The sequence below is a fragment of the Cyclopterus lumpus genome, chromosome 5 (genome assembly GCF_009769545.1).
Source record: "Cyclopterus lumpus isolate fCycLum1 chromosome 5, fCycLum1.pri, whole genome shotgun sequence".
NCBI classification, from domain to species: domain Eukaryota; kingdom Metazoa; phylum Chordata; class Actinopteri; order Perciformes; family Cyclopteridae; genus Cyclopterus; species Cyclopterus lumpus.
In genome coordinates this window covers 19,728,454-19,752,026 of record NC_046970.1, presented here as the reverse complement: position 1 = coordinate 19,752,026, position 23,573 = coordinate 19,728,454, and the positions used below count along the sequence as shown (strand labels likewise).

The 23,573-nt window shown below is 39.9% G+C and overlaps 1 protein-coding gene across 1 annotated transcript in view; it reads left to right on the top strand.

The window, feature by feature from the left end:
- necab3 (N-terminal EF-hand calcium binding protein 3) overlaps positions 1-21,414 on the top strand; it is a 31,555-nt gene extending 10,141 nt beyond the window's left edge. The window contains exons 3-13 of the mRNA XM_034532865.1: positions 2,266-2,374; positions 4,225-4,250; positions 5,458-5,555; positions 7,303-7,439; positions 10,231-10,352; positions 11,881-11,960; positions 13,692-13,745; positions 16,168-16,286; positions 17,375-17,452; positions 18,134-18,225; positions 20,548-21,414. Coding sequence (XP_034388756.1) covers positions 2,266-2,374; positions 4,225-4,250; positions 5,458-5,555; positions 7,303-7,439; positions 10,231-10,352; positions 11,881-11,960; positions 13,692-13,745; positions 16,168-16,286; positions 17,375-17,452; positions 18,134-18,225; positions 20,548-20,576 — 944 coding nt within the window. The 3' untranslated portion in view covers positions 20,577-21,414. The remainder of the gene's footprint in view (positions 1-2,265; positions 2,375-4,224; positions 4,251-5,457; positions 5,556-7,302; positions 7,440-10,230; positions 10,353-11,880; positions 11,961-13,691; positions 13,746-16,167; positions 16,287-17,374; positions 17,453-18,133; positions 18,226-20,547) is intronic.
- The last annotated feature ends 2,159 nt before the right edge of the window (positions 21,415-23,573 follow it).

Here is a 23,573-nt window from a genome sequence, read left to right as displayed (position 1 = left end):
AATACAACACTCTGAGAAAGGACAAATATGTGTCACAGATCCACAAACTAATTACAGATGGCATCACAATTAAACTGCATCAACTAAGTATAAAATACATTAAAAGTATGATATTATTGCTTTAATATAGCTTGTTTTAAAATTATAGGCATGTGTTATAGCCACAATTATCATAGATAAATATGTGGTAATGTATAGTTTGCTATGGTTGGATTAATATTATAGGTTAATTGCAGGATGCTGAATTATGACGAATAATGACTGCAGTGAGCTTCTGCCTTCTGATTAATTCAAATGAAAAGCAAGTTGCCTGATTTTGTAAATTAATTTAGTTGCATCTGCTTACTGTGCTTGTAGTGCTTAATATTGTTACTTGGGTTTTGCTACCATTCCATAAATGATTGAAGCAAAGAAAATGGACTAAAGAGTTTCATAGTAACACCTGTCCATATACTTGTAGCATTTTCAAGAAAAGATGGAGCCACATTAATAGGATGGCCTTCACCTTAAGAATAACTGAATTTGGAAGGGGAGACAGAAAGATGTCTGTTGCAGTGTATATATCTCTATATATACTGTGTATATATATATATATATATATATATATATATATATATATATATATATATTCAATTCAATTCAGTTTATTTCGTATAGCCCAATATCACAAATTACAAATTTGCCTCAGAGGGCTTTACAATCTGTACACATACGACATCCTGTCCCAGGACTCACATCGGATCAGGAAAAAACTCCCCAAAAATAACCTATATCCATCCATCCATCCATTTTCAATACCGCTTATCCTCATTAGGGTCGCGGGGGCGCTGGAGCCTATCCCAGCGAAGGCAGGGGACACCCTGGACAGGCCGCCAGTCCATCGAGGGCACATGTAGGGACATTCAACCATTCACTCTCACATTCACACCTATGGGCAATTTAGAGATCAATATATATATATATATATATATATATATATATATATATATATATATATATATATATATATTGTCAGCGAACATGTTTTTTATGTTTTTATTTTAAAGGACGGTCAATGACAATTAGCAGTCACTATTAAATTCTACACTCTATTGGACAATTGTTCAATTAGCTATGTTTATTGTCTCTTTCAAATAAACATTAAATGAACATAAAGAAAAAAAGACCATCTGAAAAAGGGAGACAATTAGCCAAAGTGCGGGGCACCTGACACCTTCTGGTCTGAGGTGACGATGAGCGGTGTCACGGAGGCTCCAGTGGAACAGATGGTGTTCGAGCTCGCCCTTGAGTCTCCAGCTCTGGCGAGTCAGCCAACTGAAACGCCACGGCATGTTACGCTGCTCTCATTCGACCTCGCCTTTGTGCAGACGGGGTCATTATTTGGGTAGATCGCTCAAGCCGACGGTGACTCGTGAAGCCAACCGTCGCCCTGCAGAGGGCAGAGTGGTGAGAGTTCCTCTATGGGTGCAGCGATGACATGGCTGCATGATGTCCTCTGTCTCAGAGACAGCTACCGAGACCTTCGGTCTGTTTGTGTGACTCAATACAGTCATACTCGTTTGTCTCGGTGTCATCTGGACTCCAATGTATCACTCGGACCGTTAGCACAACGACTGACGGAGTATCCATCTCCCTACTTCTGATTGCTCGAGTGCCTGTCGTGGCTCAGGAAATATCCGCAGCCTCCAATACATCTGTTGGTACTCTTTTTATCTTCTGCTGCAGATTTCTCTGTGCCTTCATCTGTCACAGCAAGCTGTGCTTACAGCTAACTAGTTTGAGGAGAAGAAGAAGAAGAAGAAAAAATCCAATCTGCTGACAATATGTGGCCCCTTCCATTTGAAAGTTGTTGCAGTAATACAATTTTAGTGATAAGAACTGTCATTGTTTGATCCAAACAGCATAGCGTCGAGATAACGTTTGACTGAAGTAGAAATGGGTGAATAAACAATTGTTCAATTTGACAGAAAATATCGATATTTTTTTGCATTTTGTACTTTGAATGTTTCTAGGTGAATTGTTTTAAACCAAGACATAAATGTCAAATTCGCTCCGGTTTCGGTGCCTACAAATGTGAAATTGTGCTGGTTTTGTGTCATTTTATATGATTGGGAATTGATTTCTCCCACGAGAATGTTTTTTTTCCAACAATCAAGGGCTGATTATTAGGACTTTATGATCTACAGGCAACACACTTATGGTGCACTCTAATAATGATTACTGTGTGTAGTTAATTGTGTACTTATGTTGTGCTCCGTGTTCCAGATGATGGCAAGCTGTCATTTGAGGAGTTCAATGCTTACTTTGCGGATGGAATCCTGACTACTGAGGAGCTGCAGGAGCTTTTCTTCTCCATAGATGGCCGACAAAATAAGTGAGTTTTTGTTATTTTAAATGAGCTCTGATTGTAATCCCTCGTGGGGAAAAATGACTAATGGTTTGTTTTTTATTTCTACAAGTGCTATATAACATGTGTGCCTTTCTCGGTTAGGAAGAATCAGAAAAGAAAAGACAGTAAGTGTTTAAAGCTTAAAGCCACAGTCGATGTGTTCCTTTCAAGTCATCAGTTACAGGCTAAATGTCTCACAGCTGGAGGAAGTCTTCAGTAAAAATGAGCCCTGCCGCCAAACTCAAGCAGGCAGAATGGATGTTTACCCCCTTCCTCTGGACATAACATACTGCGGACTGAACCAGCCACTTCAAAACCCACTCGCCCCTTATTGCAATCAGAGAAATGCGCCTGAGGGTTGCTGCTGAAATCACTGGTCTGCAGAGAATGTTTAACTCACATGCAGCCGCAGAGGAAAAGACCATTTACCGCGCTACACTGTATGTAATGCTTTCTATCCTTTCTCTAAAGCCGCTTCTTCTCTGTTATTTTTGGGAGATTACAGATTTGTTTTCATCAGACATGTGCAACCTTTTTCTTTCTTCTTTCATCATATACTTCTTTCCCGTACCAATGCTGAAAGACTAAATCCAGACTTTTCTAACTCGGCTGTCAAACCCTTGGTATCAGCTCAGGTGAAATGGTGAATGCACTGTGATTGTCATGTCTCTGCGTTCGTCTCACAGGACGGAAGCGTAAACAAACCCGCGGACGAGCACATTGAGATGCATCGATTAGTTTACTTTGATTTTTTTCTTTTGTACACCTAACCAATTACAGTGAGAATAGTGTCTGGCTACAATAAGAACTCTGCTTCTATGTGGTGTTGTGATGCCAGTTTGTCCATTACTGTGTGATGAATTGCTTTTGGATCTGTTGTTACTTTGGGACTAATGGGACACACCGGCCCTCGGACCTCTATGACCACGCTCCAAGCTTTGAGGCCGTTGGCATGAACAGAGCTCTGTTGTCTAATTTAAGGACACTCTTGTGCTAACACTAGTTTTAATTATATAACTTCACTTCTGAGAAGAAGAAAAACCCACACATTTAAAGGGTTACGTGTTGTTGATGTTTAAAGTCACATAGCACAGATGATATACCTTCTCCATTGAAAACACAGAAAAGATAAAATATTCTCTTTGCTCATTGTAATGATAACCTGCAACAGAGATGTGTGGACATCAACGAAAAAGACAAGCATTGTTTTTGCCACTGAGGCTGGGTAAGATTTCTGATAACACAAGCAATTATGCTTATAGTCCGCATTTGACGGGGAAAATGAGCTGGACAGTGCAGTAAATCTATTTCATTGAACTGAGAACAATCAAGTTTCCAATGTAGACATGCTCGCCAAAGGAGTATTGATCTCAATGTTTTTACAACAGTAAGTTCAGAGTGAGTTCAAAATAAAATGCAATTTGTTGAAACATGGCTTTCAAGTTTTCAGAATTGTGTGCAAAGTTACATTTTTTTGTTTGTTTAACAACAAAACCTTTTTTTCTAGGAATGTCTCCTCAGACATCACTGCAAATGTATACATATTGTAATGCTTTCATCAGTGGCAATAGATAGTGACTTAACATGTATTTATTTCAATGAAAATATTTGAGATAGCTTTAACATGCAGTTTTTTTAATCAAGAACAATTATATTCTAAGCTTTAAGTTTTACTGATGTGCATGTCTTTTCTTTGCCTTTCTTGGGATAACATTGTAACATTCACACAGTTTGGAGCCGCTCAGTTTATCTAGCAGAAATAAAGAGCAGCATGACCTTGAATTTTGAATTCATTTTCTCAACACGTTTATCTCATTTTGTGTTCTGCGCTGCAGCAATCTGGACACTGACAAGCTATCAGGTTGGTGGGAAATTGCTTTGTCTGATTTAATGTGTTGTCATACTTCAATATCTGTAAAGGTGCTCTCTTTCTGTCTTATTGTGGGTCCATATCTTTTTACTTTTGAGCGAATTAAACAAATGAGACATCCATCCATCCATCAATCCATTATCTGTAACCACTCATCCCTTCTTTTGGTTAGCATTGGGGTGAGAATGTGTTGCACAGGCACGAGAGTGGTATCAATTGTCTTATTCAACTCCACAAGCGCTCTTCTTCTCTGTTCTTTATATATTTGTGGAGTTCACAAAGTACTATGATATACAGCAACCAACACCACCATCCACAAATCTGAGGGAAAAGAAATGGCACAGATCTAATGACCTATCTTCTTGAAACTTAAAAATGCATGTGAGTGTCAGATGGCCTGAATGAAGCGAATAAATGGGGCAGACACCCGTAAATACCAATAGTACCCAGAATAAAACTTCTGCATAATTTATTGAATGGAAATGGCATCTTTTCCAATTGATTTTCCATGACAGACTGTTCCGCTTTTCTAAGATTTAGTTCACTCCTCGTCGCGTGTTTCTGAGAGGTGTAAAATTGAGTTGGAATGCTTAATTGAATCTGAGTAAGTAAAAAAGGTGCTGCTGATCTATTAACCTGGGATATGAGTTTCATATCGAGTGCACTCTTAGGTTGTAGTAAAATTAGTTTTTTAATTCAGGATTATTTAAGATCAAAATCCATACTCTGCTTTACTGGTTTGGTTTTAAGCACTTTCACCACACATTTACCATGATTCATTTTAGTAAATATTAATATTATTGGCATGTGTAGGAATTTATTCATCAGTTGTTTTTGCTATCAAATGAACCCTTATGGCTCCTGTCACCAACTGTACGTGGACGAGCTATCGTTATAAAGACTCAGTGATTAATATGATGGTGAATAAACACAGTATCCACGGGGAACACTTGTTGTTATTGACACGTAGGCATGTGAACATCAAATGCTTCCAACTCGACTTGCTAGTAAAACTGAAGATGGCTACTTTTACCCACGCCTAAGACATCCTCACTGCCTTTGTCATGGTCTTCTTTTAATTGGAGTCTGTCATGGCAACATATAGGAGTTTGTCTCCGAGCTGCCATGAGTTAAAAGTGATCTTCGACTGTTCTGACATTACAATAATACTGACAGCTTGTTTTCTAATTCCTACTAGAGTATTTCTCTGAGCACCTGGGGGAGTATCTCAATGTACTTTCAGCTCTGGAGAGCCTGAATGTTGCCATTTTAAAGGCGATGGATAAAACTAAAGAGGTAAGATTCATGTTTTATGTGAATTTGCTTTAAATCAAGCTTCTATGGTACAAAAGCACACATGCAAGTTGAGCGTCTGTGCTACAGTTATGCGTAGTTTTGTGCTGAGAGGAAATACTGGTCCGCACAGATGGAGCCAATGTTGTGCCAAGTTACCCAAAAAGAGGAATACAAAACACTTCAGCCACGCACACACATCCAGTGTATAATGCTTGATTTTACAGGAATAGTCCATCATTGTATGAAATATGTGAATTCAATTTCTTGCCAAGAGTTACAGGAGATTAGACTCAGGTCTGTACGGAGAGTGTTAGCTTATTTTAGCGCTAAGAGTGGGAACAGTGGGAAACAGCTGTCCTCGATCTGTCCAATGGTAAAGACATCTGCCGAACTATCTTGGTTGTTTACCTATGAAACAAATAAATAAATAGCTAAATTGGACATAGCCAGGCTAGCTGTCTCCCACTGTTTGCAGTCTTTGTGCTAAGCTAAGCTAAGTGATCAAGCTATTGGTGGTATCCTCATATTTGCTGTACAGTTAAGGAAATTGTATCAATCTTCTCATATACCTCTCGACAAGACCTCTCGTATTTCCCAAAATGTAGGACTATGTCTATAATAGACATCGCATAAATCTTCACTTAGTAGAATAAAGAACAACGGAGACTACTATAAATGGAAACTATCAAGGGTTGCTAGTGCACTGAATATTTGCACTAGCAACCCTAGATATTTTCCATTTATAGTAGTCTCTGTTTATATTCTGCACTATTTAATGTTAATTCCATCTGTATTTGTATTTTATAATCTGTATATATCGTTAAACTCTCTGTTGCACTTCTGGTTGGCTCTGTACTAGTACATGTGCAATGACAATAAAGTTGAATCTAATCTAATCTAATCTAAGTGTCACAGTTGGTCCAGGTATTCTTTAAAATGTTTTGGAGACTTGTAAGCTCTGTATTTTGACATTATTATTGAATCATGTTGTTTCTGCAGAAAAGGATTCACTCAATATTCCAGTGTGATTAAGACTCCAAAGAAGCCGAACGTTTTGCTTCCCAGTAAATGCATCTTTTAGTTTGATTTTTTTTTCAGGTAGCAGCCTCGAATCGGGGATTTGAAATGTAATACCGGAGGAAAAAAAAGCAACGCTTGTTAAAAAACGAGATGAGGAGAGGAGATTTGTGCTGAATAATTATGCGTCTTAATTAGATCACCTTATCCCTCGGTTCTGGCTCTTCTTTCAAGCTGTCGGATTGTAGAAATCCATAGAGCATTGTGCAATCGCTACTTAGCAGCTGTGGTCTGTCACAGAGTGCTCTGGATAGTAATCACATGATGCCTTTTCAGTTGAGGCTACTTGTCATTATAAGTTTGAACAAAGAGCTACTGCACTGTTACTTCATTAGCACTTTGCACGAATAATAAAACTCCTTTGAGAGTGCGTAATCACGTTTGTGTTTAGGGAAGCAAGCAGCAATTATGTTGAAGTTCCCCTACACCTCGGAAGTTGGATGTGTGGTCTTGAATAATGCATGTGTTCAGATAATTCATTCGCCTATTTAATTGCCGCTGTCACACATTTCACAAGTAGGTCTACCTGTTGTTGTTTTGGAGAAGCTATAAAAATGGTCTCTTTCTCCCCTTCTCTGGGGTCTGTCTTTTCTCTGAGAAGCTTTTACTTTCTTGTCGCTTCTGTTTTGAGCATCATGTGCTCTAACCGCTCCTTCTGTGTGTCTCTCAGGAGTACCAGGGTTCCAGTGTGTTGGGCCAGTTTGTCACCAGGTTCATGCTAAGAGAGACGTCCAATCAGCTACAGTCTCTACAGAGGTCCCTGCAGTGTGCAATGGAGGCAGTGGAAGAGCAGAGCAGCCCTGCACCGTCAGTACTGCGATACGACACATCTGTATTCTCTGTTACTTATATAGATATCAAGACATTATCTATACTACACTATGGTCTAGAACAATATTCACCGTATTGAAGGCCTTAACAAAGATCTCTAGGTTACAATAATGAACCAGGACACGAATGAGACCTGTGTGTACATTAAATGCCAAAGCAGGAAGTAATGTGATGTTCTTATACTGGAAAAAAAAAGAACTATGGGTATCTCCAAAAAACTGTTCATTGTGTTTTCCCGTAACGAGGAAAGTGCTTCAACTTAAACAAACCGTAACAAAAAAAACACGATCGTTTTCATGGCTTTATCATACACATTAAGGATTAGGCAGACCAGAACATATTTGAGTGTGGAAGCTACACAATGGAACCTCTTGTTTTGTTGTTTGGATACAATAACTTGTTTTATTTATTTTTATTATCCTTTATATGAGAAGAATAGTCTCATTGAGATTCAATATCCCTTCTACCACAGAAACATACCAAAAACATACCAAAACACAACAAGAACAAATACTTACAGGAACCACAGGCTTACATAAGGAATTTAAATATATATATATATATATATATATATATATATATATATATATAAACATGAAAAGAGAGGGTAAAGATTGACCCAGTTCTGTTTGAATGAGTGGAGCGGTGAGGATAATGTGCTCTTGGGTACCTAATGTTTTGGCACCTGGAAACATGTTTTAAAACAGGATATTTATTCAAGTACATTTTTTCTTGCACTTTACACAGTATAAAAAAGAGAGAAAGTGCCACTCTACATACAGCAAGTAACACTATGAGCAGTAAGACACAACACTGGGTCCACATACACAAAAACCCTGGAGGTGAAGAACGCCAAAGGTTCATGCGGATGTCTGAGGACTGATGGAGAGAATTGTCAATTAGTTTGAATTACTAATTATGCAAGTTCATCCATAGCTTTGTTTCTTTACTACACCGTATTATCAAAAGCACTGCAGGAAATCAGCCCTATAAAGCACATCAGCTACCATTAAGCTGTTAAAAAATGAAAATGTTGACGGAGAAGTCCGCCTTGGTCTTTGCAGAAAGGAAATCCAACTAATCAGCGCTGCAGAGGCCATTTTTTGTTTACATTCTCACAGTATTCAAACGGACACTAATAAGCAGACTGCTTGGAATTCAATATTTCTCTCAAAGAGCCTCACTTTCATAAAATAGAGCTCAGAATAAAAACAGTTCTAAATTGCTGTCACCAATTTGGGATTTGGTGAACCACCACTTGAAGGGACACACTTTATACATTTCTCTACACGTTGTGGTTCATCAAAGACCTCGGCATAGGCCCCCGCATGTCTTTGATGCTTCACCTATTAAAGAAATTCAATGCAGAAGATGTTTAGAGGAGCGATCCGTCAAGGACCTTTTGATGAGTCGATACCATGACCAACACCTTCATCTCACTGTTGACTATTTTGAATAACAAAGATGCTTCCTCCTTAACTTACAGCTGAGGTTGTCTGGTACACTGCGTGCGTCTTTCTCCCTTCTTGGTGCCACAGTAGTATTATTGGAAATAATGGAGTGAAACATAGCCAAGGTGAATTATTGAGATGGGACTGGGGGAAGGCAGAGGGGGAGCAGAATGTGAAAGGATGATATGGGTGGCATTGAAATATGAGTCATAGGGAAAGAGAAAGCAAAAGAATGATGAATACAAAAATTAAATGAAGGTCTGATATGAAAGGGACAAATAGAAAAGAGAGAGAGAAACAAGGACACCATGAGGATCCTTTAGTCCACACATAGCTCCTAAGATTGTATAAACATGTATAGGTTTTGGAAAGAGAAAGGGAGAGTGTGGCAGGCGGGGAGGGGCTAAATTAGAGATACATTGAGTTGGAGTTTCTCTCCCCTCTGGTTCCCTGCAGTGGATATGGCTGTTCGGTGGCCTTTGGGCTCCAGGCTGTTCTCAGCATGAAAACCTCCTAGCAATGCGCTCCCTCTGCGCCGTCAGCATGATGCTGGACACACACACACACACACACACACACACACGTTGTGAGCGTTTCTCAAGTGTCACACTCGTAAATGCACTCGACATGATGCATTTACAGGCGGCAAACACTGTGTGTGTGGGATTGTTTTACCTGTCTTGTGGGGACAATAATCAGACCACATGGTCACATTATGTGATCAATTGCATGTACCCATAACATTAATCATAACATTTGAGGGAGAATACTTGGTTTAAGGTTATGGTAAGGGTTAGGATTAGGCTGGTAGTGGTTAAAGTTAGGGTAAGTCTCCAGGAAATAAATGAAAACCAGACAGTGTGTGAATATTTGAGTGTGTATGTAGAAGGCCTCATCCCCCTTAACACATAGCCTGTGGGTTAATAAGCAGTGGTGTGTATCTGGCCTTTCTCTAAACGGGTTCACCTCTATTCTGGACACTTTCTCTCTGCTTCTTGTGTCTCTACACAATTGACTGCTCTCTCTCTCTCTCTCTCTCTCTCTCTCTCTGTCTCTCTCGCTCGCTCTCTCAGACATTAATCTCTGATTTGAATCAAATATTAATGCCTCCTTCCATACCTTTCTCTGCTTTTCTGTTGTGCCCTCTCTCCCCATCTTCTCTCTTTCCTCTTTAGTGTACTCTTCTCTATTCCCTTGTGCGGCTACCTCTGTCTTCCCAATCTTCAATTTAATTAATTTGTATGTTGTTTTACTCTGACAGCTGCTGTCTTTCTCTCTGATGTTTGTCTCCCTGGGTCTCGGCCGCTGCATGGCAGGAGAGAGGTAAAGGTACCGGAGCTGACAGCAGTACAGAAGAATGGCAGGCGGTGTGGTCGCAGGATCCATAATAACCTGTGCATGTCCCCATCAGATCCCTCCTCTGGCATCCTGACCACAGGTAGGAAGACTATCATATTATCTAAAAAAAAATGTTTTACCATTTTATACCCTCAACAAATCTCAGAAAAAAACAAAAGCGAATTTATACCTTTACATATTACTACACACGCATTAATTGATGCATTGTCAATACTCACTAATTTTGATACTCTTTGAGTCTCTCAACCCCAGGTTCCTGCTGAAGACGTAATTATTAAATAACAGGTCACGCTTATTAAAACAGTGAGTCTACATCGACGCTGACTTAACCAGCCGCACCAAACATATGCAAAGCCGTTTTGTGTTTATCATGGAAAATGTTGTTCCGTAAGATTTAAACTCGTAAACTGTCAAATTAAGAAAAACATTTGACTTTTTCACACCGACATTAACAACCTAAAAAAAAATGTATGTTCAAATAAACCCTTGTCTAGTTTAGAAAACAGTTTACGTGTTCATTTAATTGTGAGTATTGTACGTCAGAACTACTTTTTCATAAGCTGCCACATCAATATGCAGGCAATAAGACGTGTGAGGCATTCGGAGGAAGTTTGGGAAAACTGTGAGGTCCTGACACTCTTTGGGTCTAATGATGGTCAGCAAGCATTTTTTTTCTCCATTTAAAAAAAAAATATTTGTAAGATACGCTAAAGCCTTTTGACAGTTTTTGTTATAGTAGAATGTGGATAAATCAGAGAGCCAACAAGTATTATGTTTGCAAGAGAGCGGTACGACAGTAGCATGCTGACACATTAGTAACATTAACTCGCTAACAACTAACTTGTCTCATCCCATCATGCTTTTAGTTATCAACTGCACCACTGGTAGACATTTGGTGCTAGATTAATCCTTTGACATGCATAAATCTGATATTTATAGTGAGATACTTTCAGCTACTTTTCAGTCCTTGGTTGCGTATTAAGGAGCTGATTGTTTTTCCCCACCGGCGGTCGTGGTTTCCACAGTGTGACGGGGTGCGCTGTAAATCTATTGAATCAATTTCTGCCTACATGGGCAAATGACACCATGCTATAAATCGACATTTCAAAGGTCCTAATGACATTCCAACCAAAGCATATTAGTAATAACGTGTACTTATTGTCATCCCTTGGGGAAATAGTCACTGTCATTACAAGTATTGGGCATTATTGGAAGCGTCTGTAAGCTCTCTCTGAGGGCTCTTTTCACTTAGATCATATCGACATTTTCAAAGTCAATTTTCGATCAACTGTATTAGTTGGGTGTCTTTTCGATACATGATAACAAGGCAGTAATTGTACAGTAATTATCATTTAGTATCGTATAGATTTTGCTCTAAACTGGGATTATATTTTTACAAGGAGGCATTTTCACACACAAACCATGTCTGAATTGCTTTCTGTGTTTTTTTGTCCTTGGGCAGATGGAAGACATCTGTTTTGACAAGACATGGTCTTTTATATAAATAGTACTACTGCTCCAACCCAGTCAGTTGTATGCACAAAGGAGCTGTGACCGTTTTAATTGCTGTTTGACATTCCGATGACTCAGCGTTGTGGTGTCTGCAGGTGTCTGCATGCAAGATGGAGAGAACTGGTCCTCTCAAATCAACAGGCTGCAGCAACTGCTGGATAAACTGGAGTGTCAGGTATGAAGCGGCGCCTTGTGTATTTTTTTCATTTATTGTCATTGTACAACACGGTTGCACATTGTTTTTGCTACATAAGAAAAACCACAGACACAAAAAAAAAACACAACTATAATATATGGTGGATGGTGGAGAATGAATTTATGAGTCTAGCAAGAAGGAAATACGCTGCTCTGAAGTCTGCTGGTACGGCAGCGGATACTTCTGCTCTCTTACTAGACGGCAGCAGGTTGAACAGGGTTTGACCGAGGAGGGGATTGTCTTTTAATGCCATTTGGGCTTTTAGCAGGCACCTCTATCACCAATATCACTGATGCTCAGTAGATGGGTACCAATAACGTTCTGGGTGGTTTTAATCACCCGCAGTAGATACGCTAAATACCCGCCATACTAGTTTGTGATGCCTCCAGTCAGGATGCATTCTATTTAAAGTATACTACAGGTGTTCATTACCTGTAAATCTGTCTGCAAGGCTACATGATAACCGAGGACACGTGGATTTCACTTGTATGGTTCAACGTTCTGTTTTTCATTATGATGTCTGGGACAAGGTGTCATGTGCTTGAATGGTTTCGGCCGTGATGTCAACACGCCCGCTTGACTGTGTTTTCAGTTGTTTAGGTCTTATAAGCTGTCTATCATTTCAAATAATGAGCGTAATTCAGAGGATTGTCTTTGTGCGTTTGCGATGAGCAAAAGGTGCACTGGAAGCACGTGAAAACGAGTTCAGCAGATCTGAGTATCTGTCAAGTCGCCTCCCTGCCTCTCGTTTCTCATCCTGCGTCCTGTGACCCGTTCTCGCTGCCGTGTCACCAAACCTCTCCTCACTCCTGCCCCGTCTTCTGCTCCCTCTCGTTCTCTCTCTGCCTGTCGTTTTCTTTATCAACTCCTGTTATTCCCTTCTATATATGCTCATTGATATATGCTCATTCTTCCTCTCACAGAGCATTTTTCTCTCTCCAGCCCTGCGTTATGCCGACCCAGAGGGACTCAGAGTGCAATATCAAAAGCAATGCATAACCTGCAGCATGTTCTGAGTGCAATATTCATCCCCACACTTCAACGCTGGCAGCATAACACACACACACACACACACACACACACACACACACACACACACACACACCTTCTGTGCACTTCGCTCCCTTTCTCGGCTCTCTCAAATGCAACAGAATGGGTTTTAAGCCTCACAGGTTATGTTCTCTGTGGATAAACACACACACACACACACACACACACACACACACCTACACCCACACAATAATCATAACCTTTAAGATGGGAAGCTCAATCTGTTGTTATCACATTTACTGTATTTCATTATTCATAACCTCATACATTTACTATGTGCTGTATATAGCCTACAGGTGTGGTTGAAAGAAAGACAACATGTGCGTTGAATTACATGTTTCCACTTGTTTTCCTTCTCCGTAGTGCTGCAATGGCTGAAGTCATCCCATCATCTGTTTACTTTCACATGACATATTTAGTTATAAGAAACATAATGGCATTATTGAATGCATAGATGTAACCTTTATAGCCCTGGAGGCAATATGTTCTGCACATGAAAAATGCCAAATCACATCGCGAGTACACTTTGGTGTTTACCCAATTGTTTTTCTAATGACTTTCAAGAATGAAAAATGATGACCATGACTATTGCGTCACCGAGCTTTCATTACGAGAAGTTTAACAATACGTTCTTCTCATGTTGTTATCTTCTTGTTTCAGGGTCCCAAGTTGGAGCCACTGAGGGAGGACACACTGGCCAGCACGTACAAGTCTGTAAGTCAGCACTGATGAACACTGATGAACACTGATGAACACTGATGAACACTGATGAACACTGACTAAGTAAAGACGCAATGACTAAACAGGTTGTTTTGGGGCAAATATCTTTATTGAGTATTTGGGCTTTTCGTCATTAAAGTAGAATTTGTAAACGGTTATTGATCGCTTAAGTGCGTGGATTAAACTTCAGGCCGCCACATACAGGGTGTTATGATAGCAAGGTGTAAAAAGGTTGCCAATTACACAACTTACTTTGACATTTTACAGGATAATTAAGGTTGCATAGCCACACACACACAATTCTGTCAAATGTATTTCATTGTCCTTATAAACTGAAAGTTTACAGACAGCATTTTACAGCAATCAAACACAGTGAGGCTTTTGCATTGTAATGTTAACATGTGATATTTAATCTGCCTGGGTTATAATATGGAACAACGCTTTCTTCATGAGACTTCACAGTGCCTTGATTACAACGCTTGTGAATGACTAAGTAGAGTACACTGTGGAAAGAAAATTATTTCATTTTTTTAATTAATCATTTTTGATTGCGTAATTCCCCTTTTAACTAAATATTCTACTCCGTTGCCACCCCCGGTTACTCCACGTGTCACTCTCTCTGACTGTGTACTCCTCCGGTAGTTACAGTACGTTCCAAACAGCTGTTTCTGCACACAGGAACTGGATTTAGTTCACTGTCCCCATTCTAAATGTCAAGCGGCGCATCTGTTTCCTCCTCAAAGCAAATGATACCATAACAGCAGGTAGCTGTTTTTCAGTCACATTTGTACTCATTCTAGCTATACAAGTCAATATATGACAAAGCCTCAAGATGAAATGGTGTTCAAGATGAAGCAGGCGAGGGCCAGTGTGTGTTGGACAAGGTGAGACAAAAGAGAGTCAATGATTATTGGTCTGAGTTTGGCTCTGAGTGTATTTGATCACGTGGACAAAATAATGTACTGACGCATGATGCACTTGAGAGGTAGAAAATGGTGTGAAAACTCAGGCAGGTGGGGGTGCCAGTGACCTATATTGTTAAGGGGAACTATGGTGACCCTTACTTAAGTATTTATAACAGCGATAGTAAAGTGAAGTCTGTTTTCACAAGTTTCAATACATGTGAAAAGGAAAATGATGAAAAAAGCAATGTTTGCGTTTCTCTCTGTTCTTCTAGGATTTTAGAATAAGCCTTCCGAAATGAAACCCAGTAAAAAGCAAACAATATTTCAATAAGGGCTTGTGACTAAATACTAAAATACACACAGGATGCATGCATAAACTCCTGTCCTTTTTCACTGTGTATTTCCGTGCACAATAAAATCCACAAGATCTAAATGGTAGATTTTTACTTAGATTACAAAACAATATATATTTTCAGTGACTTTAGTCGTTTTTTACGTGTATGAAAGATGCACCTATACAATTTCTGCCACTGCGATTCAATTGAGCTGGATGTAATTTTGCTTGCGCCTCAGAACACTGACACATTATTGACAGCTCTTTAAAGATCGGTCTGTGGGTTGTGCAGTTTATAAATGTAATTTTTAAATGCCATGAGAATTATCAATTCAATTCCCATTCTCCTCTTTTAAAAATTGGTATCTGAACACTAAAGCTACATGACAAATACAACCAAAAATATATTTTTGCCATTCTACCTTTGTGAAAAACAGACCTTACCAGGGACCTTTTCTACTGGTTGCAGTGGTGACTCACCCGTGCATTGATTTGTTGAGAAAGTAAAGAGGGCAGCAGGTCACCGTTGGGCTTCAGGGACTTTAGTTCAGCCCAGTTTCCCTGAAGAGGACGCTGAATCACGGCCAGCTGCAAGGATGTTGCTCGTTAGCTGGGTCCATCAATCGATAAAGTTACATATTTCAACGTTTCTTTCCTCCTCCTCTGTCAGGGGGTCCAGGGATTGATGCAGCTGCTTTGTGGAACGTTTAGTTGGTATTTTATATGAAGAAGTAGTGACAAAGGGCTCTGGTGTCATGGCAACAGTTATTATAGTGCCGGTATTGTTTTACAATTCGGTTATGCAATGCGGTTTTCCTTTAATTACTATATTAAGATTACTTTATTGTACTGCCTCTATCTTACTTCGTGCTGCTGTTTCCACTCAATATAAATATTGCCGAACAAAATGTCCCAAAAAAGTGGGTGAACTAGGAGCATAAGTGGCATACATGTTGATTTATTTCCCATCTGTTGTTAGTGATAGGGAGATTTCTACATTAGAATATGATCACTTCCTCATCAAAAAAAGTATCCATCTCGATAATATCTACACACACACGGCTGCGCCTCAGGGGGTGATGTGAGCCTCCTCACACACACACACACACACAGCAACATGCTCTTCTTCTGGTCCACCAATGTGTCATCCCTCCGTCTCTTGTCTCGTTGCCAACAGAACATCCTGTTGGTTCAGAGGCAGATGTCGCTGACCGATGAATCTGAAGATCTGGAAAACTTCCGTAAAGTCCTGAAGAGCTACATCGATTCCACCGCAGCGCAGTCTGACAACCTGCAGTGAGTGTTTTGCCCGTTTTCAGACAAAGTAATACTGTGTCAGGCTCTGCTGCTGATGGAGCTTCGTGAAGATGGAGGCCATGTTGAATCGGGGTTTTGGAGCGTCGACTTTGCCAAAACTAAAAAGTACTTTATCATCTCTCATCCTTACAGCGTTCATACATTACAGCAGCTGTATCATTGAAATAACAATCTAATATTTTCACAAATATGAAGGCTAATCTTTTAATGATGTCTGTTGTCTTGCAACAAGCTTTGCTCTAGCGTTGCCTAGTTGTAACACGTTGTGGAAGAAGTATTCAGATCTTTTACTTCAGTAAAGCTACAATTGGTAACTGATAAAATATATTATATTCATAATTACTCAGACTGTCGCTATATGCGGACAGTGGTACGTGAGACGGATCTGTGAACCAATCCAGCTCCTCTGCCTCCTTTTGGTGCTCCCATTGGCATTTGAAAGATTCCAACACACCAAAACAGCCAATCAGAGACTCTAACGCAGCTGTCAATCACAGCTTGTGAAGCTCTGTGCTGATCAAGCTGTCAAATTAAGCAGCGTTGATCAAACATGAATCAATACTCTGTGACTGTATTGATTAATTCTCGCCTCAAAATGTGTTCAGAAAGATACTTTAGTGTTCCGTTTAGCTGTGAGATGAGAGCGCTTTCTCCGGTCAGTGGGCGGTTCTTGGTTTTAGCTTTTACAGCTTACTTAAGTATTATCATCAAAATGTATGACAAGTAAAATAAGTCATTGTGCAGTAAAATGTTACCTGTCAGTGTTTTACTATTATTATGATTTTGGATCAATATAACTGCTGTGTTGCATTTTACTGATGTAGATGTTCTAATTTGAACTACTTTATACTGTAAATTAAACAACAGCAATACATCATATCCTTAGATACATGGTTTGACAGGAAGGGGTTGATCATTATTTTTCTGAAAAGCAATGAAAGGAACTGAGGTGCAGCAAAAAGTACAATGAGATGAAGTGAAGGAGGAGGATAAAGTTGTATAGGGAAATACTATGGAACCTGTACAAGTACGATGTATTCTCTTCTTCTTCTCCCTCCCGCCGTCAGTGTGTCCGTTCAGAAGCTCCCGGGAAAGTTGTGTTACATAATGTATGAGTTCTGGCAGGACCGCATCTCCTGGATGAGGTCAGTATAGTGTGTGCGTGTGTGTGCGTGTGTGTGTGTGTGTGTGTGTGTGTGTGTGTGTGTGTGTGTGTCAGATATTGGCAGACTGTTTGGCAATCTTAACATTTTGATGGAAATGTTCCCCCACCAGGGAAGATGAGCAGATGGCACATCTTTCAGTTCGCAAACATACACACACACACGCACGCACACACACACACACACACACACACACACACACACACACACACGCACACACACGCACACACACTCACACACACATGGATGTAGATTAAATGGTTTTAAATAGCATCTATATCTTTATCTGGGAATGAATTACTCTGCACGGACCTGTTGAAAATGTGATAAAAAAAATAAATAAATTAAGGTTTTCAATTACAAGTTCTAAATAATTAAAGGTCCAGTTTGTAGGATTTAGTGCCATCTAGTGGTTTGGTTGTCGATAGCAACCAGACAGCAACCACCAGATCTGTTGTGTGAGAAAACGATCCTATTTTTCACTTGATTTAACACCTTAGTAAACATTATTAACATTAGTTTAGTCTCAATAGCTAGTCTCAAGTCATATTCGAAACAACAAGATGTGCGTTTTATGAATTACGGTTCCAGTAAAATAGACCATAAAGCACAATAAATGTATAAAGCCGTCTCTATGTTGCTTCATCGTTGTCTTCTCTGTAGCTACCTGCAGTCCAACAGCAGTAAAGACTTCCAGCGCTGCACCATCGACATGTTGGAGGATGCTGAAGTAGTTTCCACCATGTTGCTGCCAGGTTTGTATACGTGTGTGTGTATGTGTGGGTGTGTGTGTGTGTGTGAGTGTAATATTAATGAGCATTTCATTGTTTTAATGTTATTAAATGAACATTAAAACCAGTTCTGTAAACTAACTTTCAGTGAGACCTCGTTGTGGTGTCCAGTAGCAATGAGTCACCCGAGACCACAGACATTATGACATTTTGTCACTGTTTTTGGAACAGTGATGGCACATTAGACCCGGACTGTGATATGTGGTCATAATGTGCGCGTCACTCAAACAGAGCCTTGTGTCTTCAGCAATTCCAAGTCTTTTCGAGAATATCTTTCGGGGGAAAAAAAGCCTCCCTTGATACTGGAATTGTAAATGGCAGCCACACGTATCCGTGACAGGGATCTGCTCACATTCACCCTTTTCAAGTGAGAACACACTGCTTAGTCACAAGATCCAGAGTACGTAATATGGAATTGGGACACAGGTGGATGTTGTTTTTTCATATTGGCCAAGACGAGTTCATGTGGTAATCTGTGTGTCACATTCAGCTGTTGCATTAGTACATGAGGCCTGGATGTGTTGTGATATGTTAAGATGTACTAAAACCTCCCATCTGTGGAAGCCGGCGGTGCGTCCAGAATTTCTGGTCCTCCTGACAATAAATCACTTTAAGAATTTGGTTAAAGGTATAAATGTTTTCTAATCGGGGATTTAATGAATGAATAAATATATGGGGATATTCACTCCAAACACCCCAAAGACCGGCGTATTGTGATGTGTTGCTCACACGGCACAGATGTATTTGTGTATTGTAAAGGTGTAATCACTGCAAAAACATTGATTATCAAATACTTTCTTTGCGTGTGGAAAATGTTTTCCAGCTGGCAGACTTATCCTTGGCATTATGACTTCTATCTGACGCACATTTCTCATTTTCTTATGTTCTTATTTTCCAGTCATGACATCATCACCTACATGGCAGAGTAGCACTGATCACTGCCAGCCCACTCCGGGCCACAATCACGACTCTCCTCTTGACATTTATTTATTTATTTATTATTTGATTAATTTGTTGCGGGCCTCAAAAACATGCTTCAGAAAGCAATAAGATTAATTATTAATTCTGCGTCCATTGCACAGGGTTTTTAGCTGTGTGGGCTGCACGGGTCGCACTCGTTGCTAGGTTACTGTACGTGGTTGTTTACTTCCACATCTGTGACTCGCACGTATGCATGCTGACTGTTTCCGACATAAATAAACACTTGTGGCGTAAATACAGGGATTAGATAAGAGCCACTTTTTTTTAAAAGCAGGCATAAACAGGCAGTAAAAAGAAATGTGATAAAACAGAAGAAAGAAAACCTCAACGTGGACTCAGCAGCTTGTGTGTGTGTGTGTGTGGTTGTGTGTGTGTGTGTGTGTGTGTGTGGTGTGTGTGTGTGTGCGTGTGTGATAAATCCACAATAAATCAAAAATAGATTTCCAGAACAAAAACTAATTAACATTTTAAATACATTATGTCAATATTTGAATATATTAAAAAGTGAATACGTTATAAAAGATGATATATTTTATTAAATTGTACTGAGACTGCACTTTGGCTCGCATGCTGTGCAGCATATCCAATGCAATAGCTGTACGGCTGCTTCTTCAGGAACACCGTGTGTGTTTGCATCGAGAGACAAAGTCTCCGATGAGTTTGGCTGCTGGGGATTCGAGTGAGGCCACAATGTGCAGATTGGAAGCAAGAGGGAGGGACAGTTTATGAGGCGCACGTCAGAAGCGCAGGAAGGAGTCAATGCTGGAATCAATAATAGAACAAATAAATAAAACAGTCACTGTGCTGCTGCTAGCTGGGGCTATTATTGTCTGTGTCAGCGCCAGTCACACTCCTTTCTTTTTTTTGTGTGTTCCAGGAGGAGCTTTGCACTTACTGTTTAAAATGCCACTAATAATCTGTTCAGCAAGCAAGTGCTTCTCTTTAACTGAAAGGTTAAACATAATGTAAAATCAAGTTCTTTGTATCTGCCATATGTTTGCTGGAAATTGACTGTCACATCAAAAGAAAAAAGGTGTAAACAGTTTGAAGAGAGCAGAACTCAACGGCCTCTCGTGTAGCTATAAAGCTGAGGTTTTCGAGCAATTCATTGTTTTAATTGCCGCCATCTCCAAATGATGTAAATCGTTTACACATTTGTTATTTTTGCTGACGTAAAGGGTCAGCTGGAAATGTGTGAGAAATGAGAGCTTAGTCAAGTGTAAACTCGATCAATGATGGTTTCTAGATGTACCCTGACGCGTCCTGTCGGTGTGCGCTGACCCAACTCTGTGTGTGTTTCCTCAGCTTCCTGGTGGATCGGGACTAACAACTAGCAACCGAATCCAGAATCTACTGCCTACACTGTCACACGGACAAAGACACACCCACACACACACACACACACACACATGATAATTCAGAAGGCCTCCTCCATGTGTTTGATAGCAACAGGAGACAGAGACAGTGACGTCATCCAGCACTCTCCAGCATCTCCTCTGTGTGTTCCTCTGTCTCCGACTGTTCATTATTGTGCCGCTTGTATCAAAAGGGATAGTTGCATCCCTCTAGCCGATCTAATGACTTGAACGTGTTTGATTCTCTGCAATTTTCTTCTCATAACCCTGTCTCACACTTGGCCTCCTCTCTCTCGCAGTGTTTTTCTGCCATTACGCCAGTGGAGAACAACCCAAAATACGCTAGTACAAATCCAATTGAATTAAGTTTAAGTTCACCATGCCAGTAGTGTTAATGTGCTTTTGATGAGTTGTTTACAGTTGAATAACATTAAATAGGAGATGAAGGGTTTCTTCAGGCAAAACGTGCATGTCCTTGAAATCCTGGCTGTATATGCTGTTTTCCTTTTATTTAGCTATCCTATTGTTGTGTGCTCAGAATGATACAAATCGGCCCCTATTGCTAGATATACAACTTTATATTAGTGACATCTACTCTGAGACACACTCTTTGTTTCAAAAGTATCTCCAGAAGTGTGACTATCTTAACGGAAGTCACGCTTTGTGAGGACATTCCATTTTACCACTAAGTTATGAATAGAAAATATGTTTAATGTGTCATGTAATATGTTCTGTAATCGTCACCACAAATTGTAACTAAACTGAAACTGGACTTCAACACAAATAAGATTAAAGCTATTCATTGTTTTGACAAGTGAAAAATGCCTCTGAATCTTCACTTTTCTACAGATATTTCCCTCTGATAATGCAACTTTTCATTCATTTGAACTGAATTCTCAAATGTTTCCGTTTCCATTGAATCCAAGATTACCTTCTCATTTGAAGCTGCATTAATCAAGTTTTGGACCACAGAGGAGGTGAATAATAACAAACCAAGCCGACAGATACAGAGCACTCAGTGGCAGATTATCAATTCATAAAGTCGTTATGGCCAACATTGAGCACGCGTCGGCATTCAGCAGACACAAAGTAGCAACGCAGGGGGCACAGTTTACACCTAATACATATTTCAGGATGTTTGGTTTTCATAACCAGGAAGTTGTTAACTTGTCTCTCAAGGACAGGAGGTCATTTACAAATATGGTTTATCAGTGTTTTTGTTCTCATACTCAACCATGAAGTAAACAAAAGATGTAAACAATCTAAAGAGAGTAAAATAGCTCATGCATGTGTCACACGCAACCGTTCCCACGTTCCACTTGGTCATTTAATTCAATGCTTGCACGAAAAATATGAACTTGTCCAAGTTGATACCAGCTGAGTCTGAACTTAATTGGAGTAAGATGTAGAAATAAATATAACCAAGTGAGCAATCTGAAAACAAAAATCGCCCTGTAGTCTGGTTCACAGTTCTGGATCATACAAATACAACTCTTCTTTCTGTGAGCTATAAATGCCTCGTATTGCCTTGAAATATTGACAGTTTCCGTGGATGACAACAGCCACTGAGATTATTCAAGTGTGTGAGCCGAATGCAGAAGAATTAATCGAGGTTCTGCATCGTGACCCGTGTTGGTACACAAATTGGGACTTGGGATGCTGCATCTAATGTTCTGTGAACTACGGCTGTGCAGAGAGCTGAAGAGACGTCCTTGTGCAGCTTTTTCATTCTCTTAAGCAATCAGAATAGTTGGAAGTGAATGTTTTACAAGCTCTGAATAGCAATGAAACGTCCATTTCCCTTCTTGCAGCCCGTTATCGTGACAGAAACATAATGCCGAGATCCTCTGTGCACATCATTGCTCTGATTGCTGGGGCTGTAATATTCGATTGCTTGATTACTGGCAAATTGAAGCCCTCTCATCTTCAGCCTTGTGTCAGGCTGGCAGTCTGCTGGCAAGACAGAATGAATAGTGGTGATCAGGGCAGCCATGAAGCTGTTAGGATGTGTACCCACACCTCCTGTTCCTGTAATCACTGAGGGATGAACGGCACCGCTTCATCTTTGACTTTGAAGTTACAGCGAATTGTTGGCAACAACTAAAATAATAATGTCTGTTGCTGTTTGAAGAGGGATATGTCCAGCAGATGTCACAGACCGATGAAGTAGGAAATGGACGGTACATTTTAAACTTCATTATGGACGTCATTTGTTTTCCGGTTTCCAACTGTTCTTCTGAAAAGCAACGCGTGGAACATTTGAAAAATACTTTTCGCGATGAGAAGATCCAAACTCGACGAGGCTCCCTCGAAGTTTAGTTATAAAAAATAATCTCCACCTCAGGGTCTCTAATGAAAGTATCCAGCTCCTAGTCACCTCCAGTTATACATAAGGTATAAATTCATCCCCCTGCTATAACTGATGTTTTATTGTATATCTTGGCGGTAAAGCAGGGATTAACTTGCCGCTCTCTCCTGCTGCCACTACTGGATGAGAATTGTGTGTTTATTATTTATTATTCTCTCAAAATACAACCCACGAGTCTCAGGAGAGGTTTTCTTGCAGTTATAATATTCCAACGAGACACTGAAACAACACAACATAAGGACCGACTGGCTTCTTTGACTCTGACTTCATTGAGTTTTAATTGGATAGATGACTGATTGGAGCTATAGTTCAATACATTGGTTTAAAGACAATAATAAAGCACATTTCAGTACTCCTTCATTTTAATTAAAGGATATGTTCCTGTGATTCATTTCCTGGTCTTGAAGCATGCTGTTCTGTCTGGTGAATGTTGTTCACTGATGAATAGCCAAAGTTTAATCATTTGAATACCGCTCTCCTTCAACAGGAGATTTTTATATCCAGGCAGGTGCCCTTGGCTCTGATATGCAAACACAGCTCATCACTTCAGAGGGCCAAGGGCCAGGGCTAAGGTGACCAAACAACATCTGTTGTCCCGTTGTTCATTT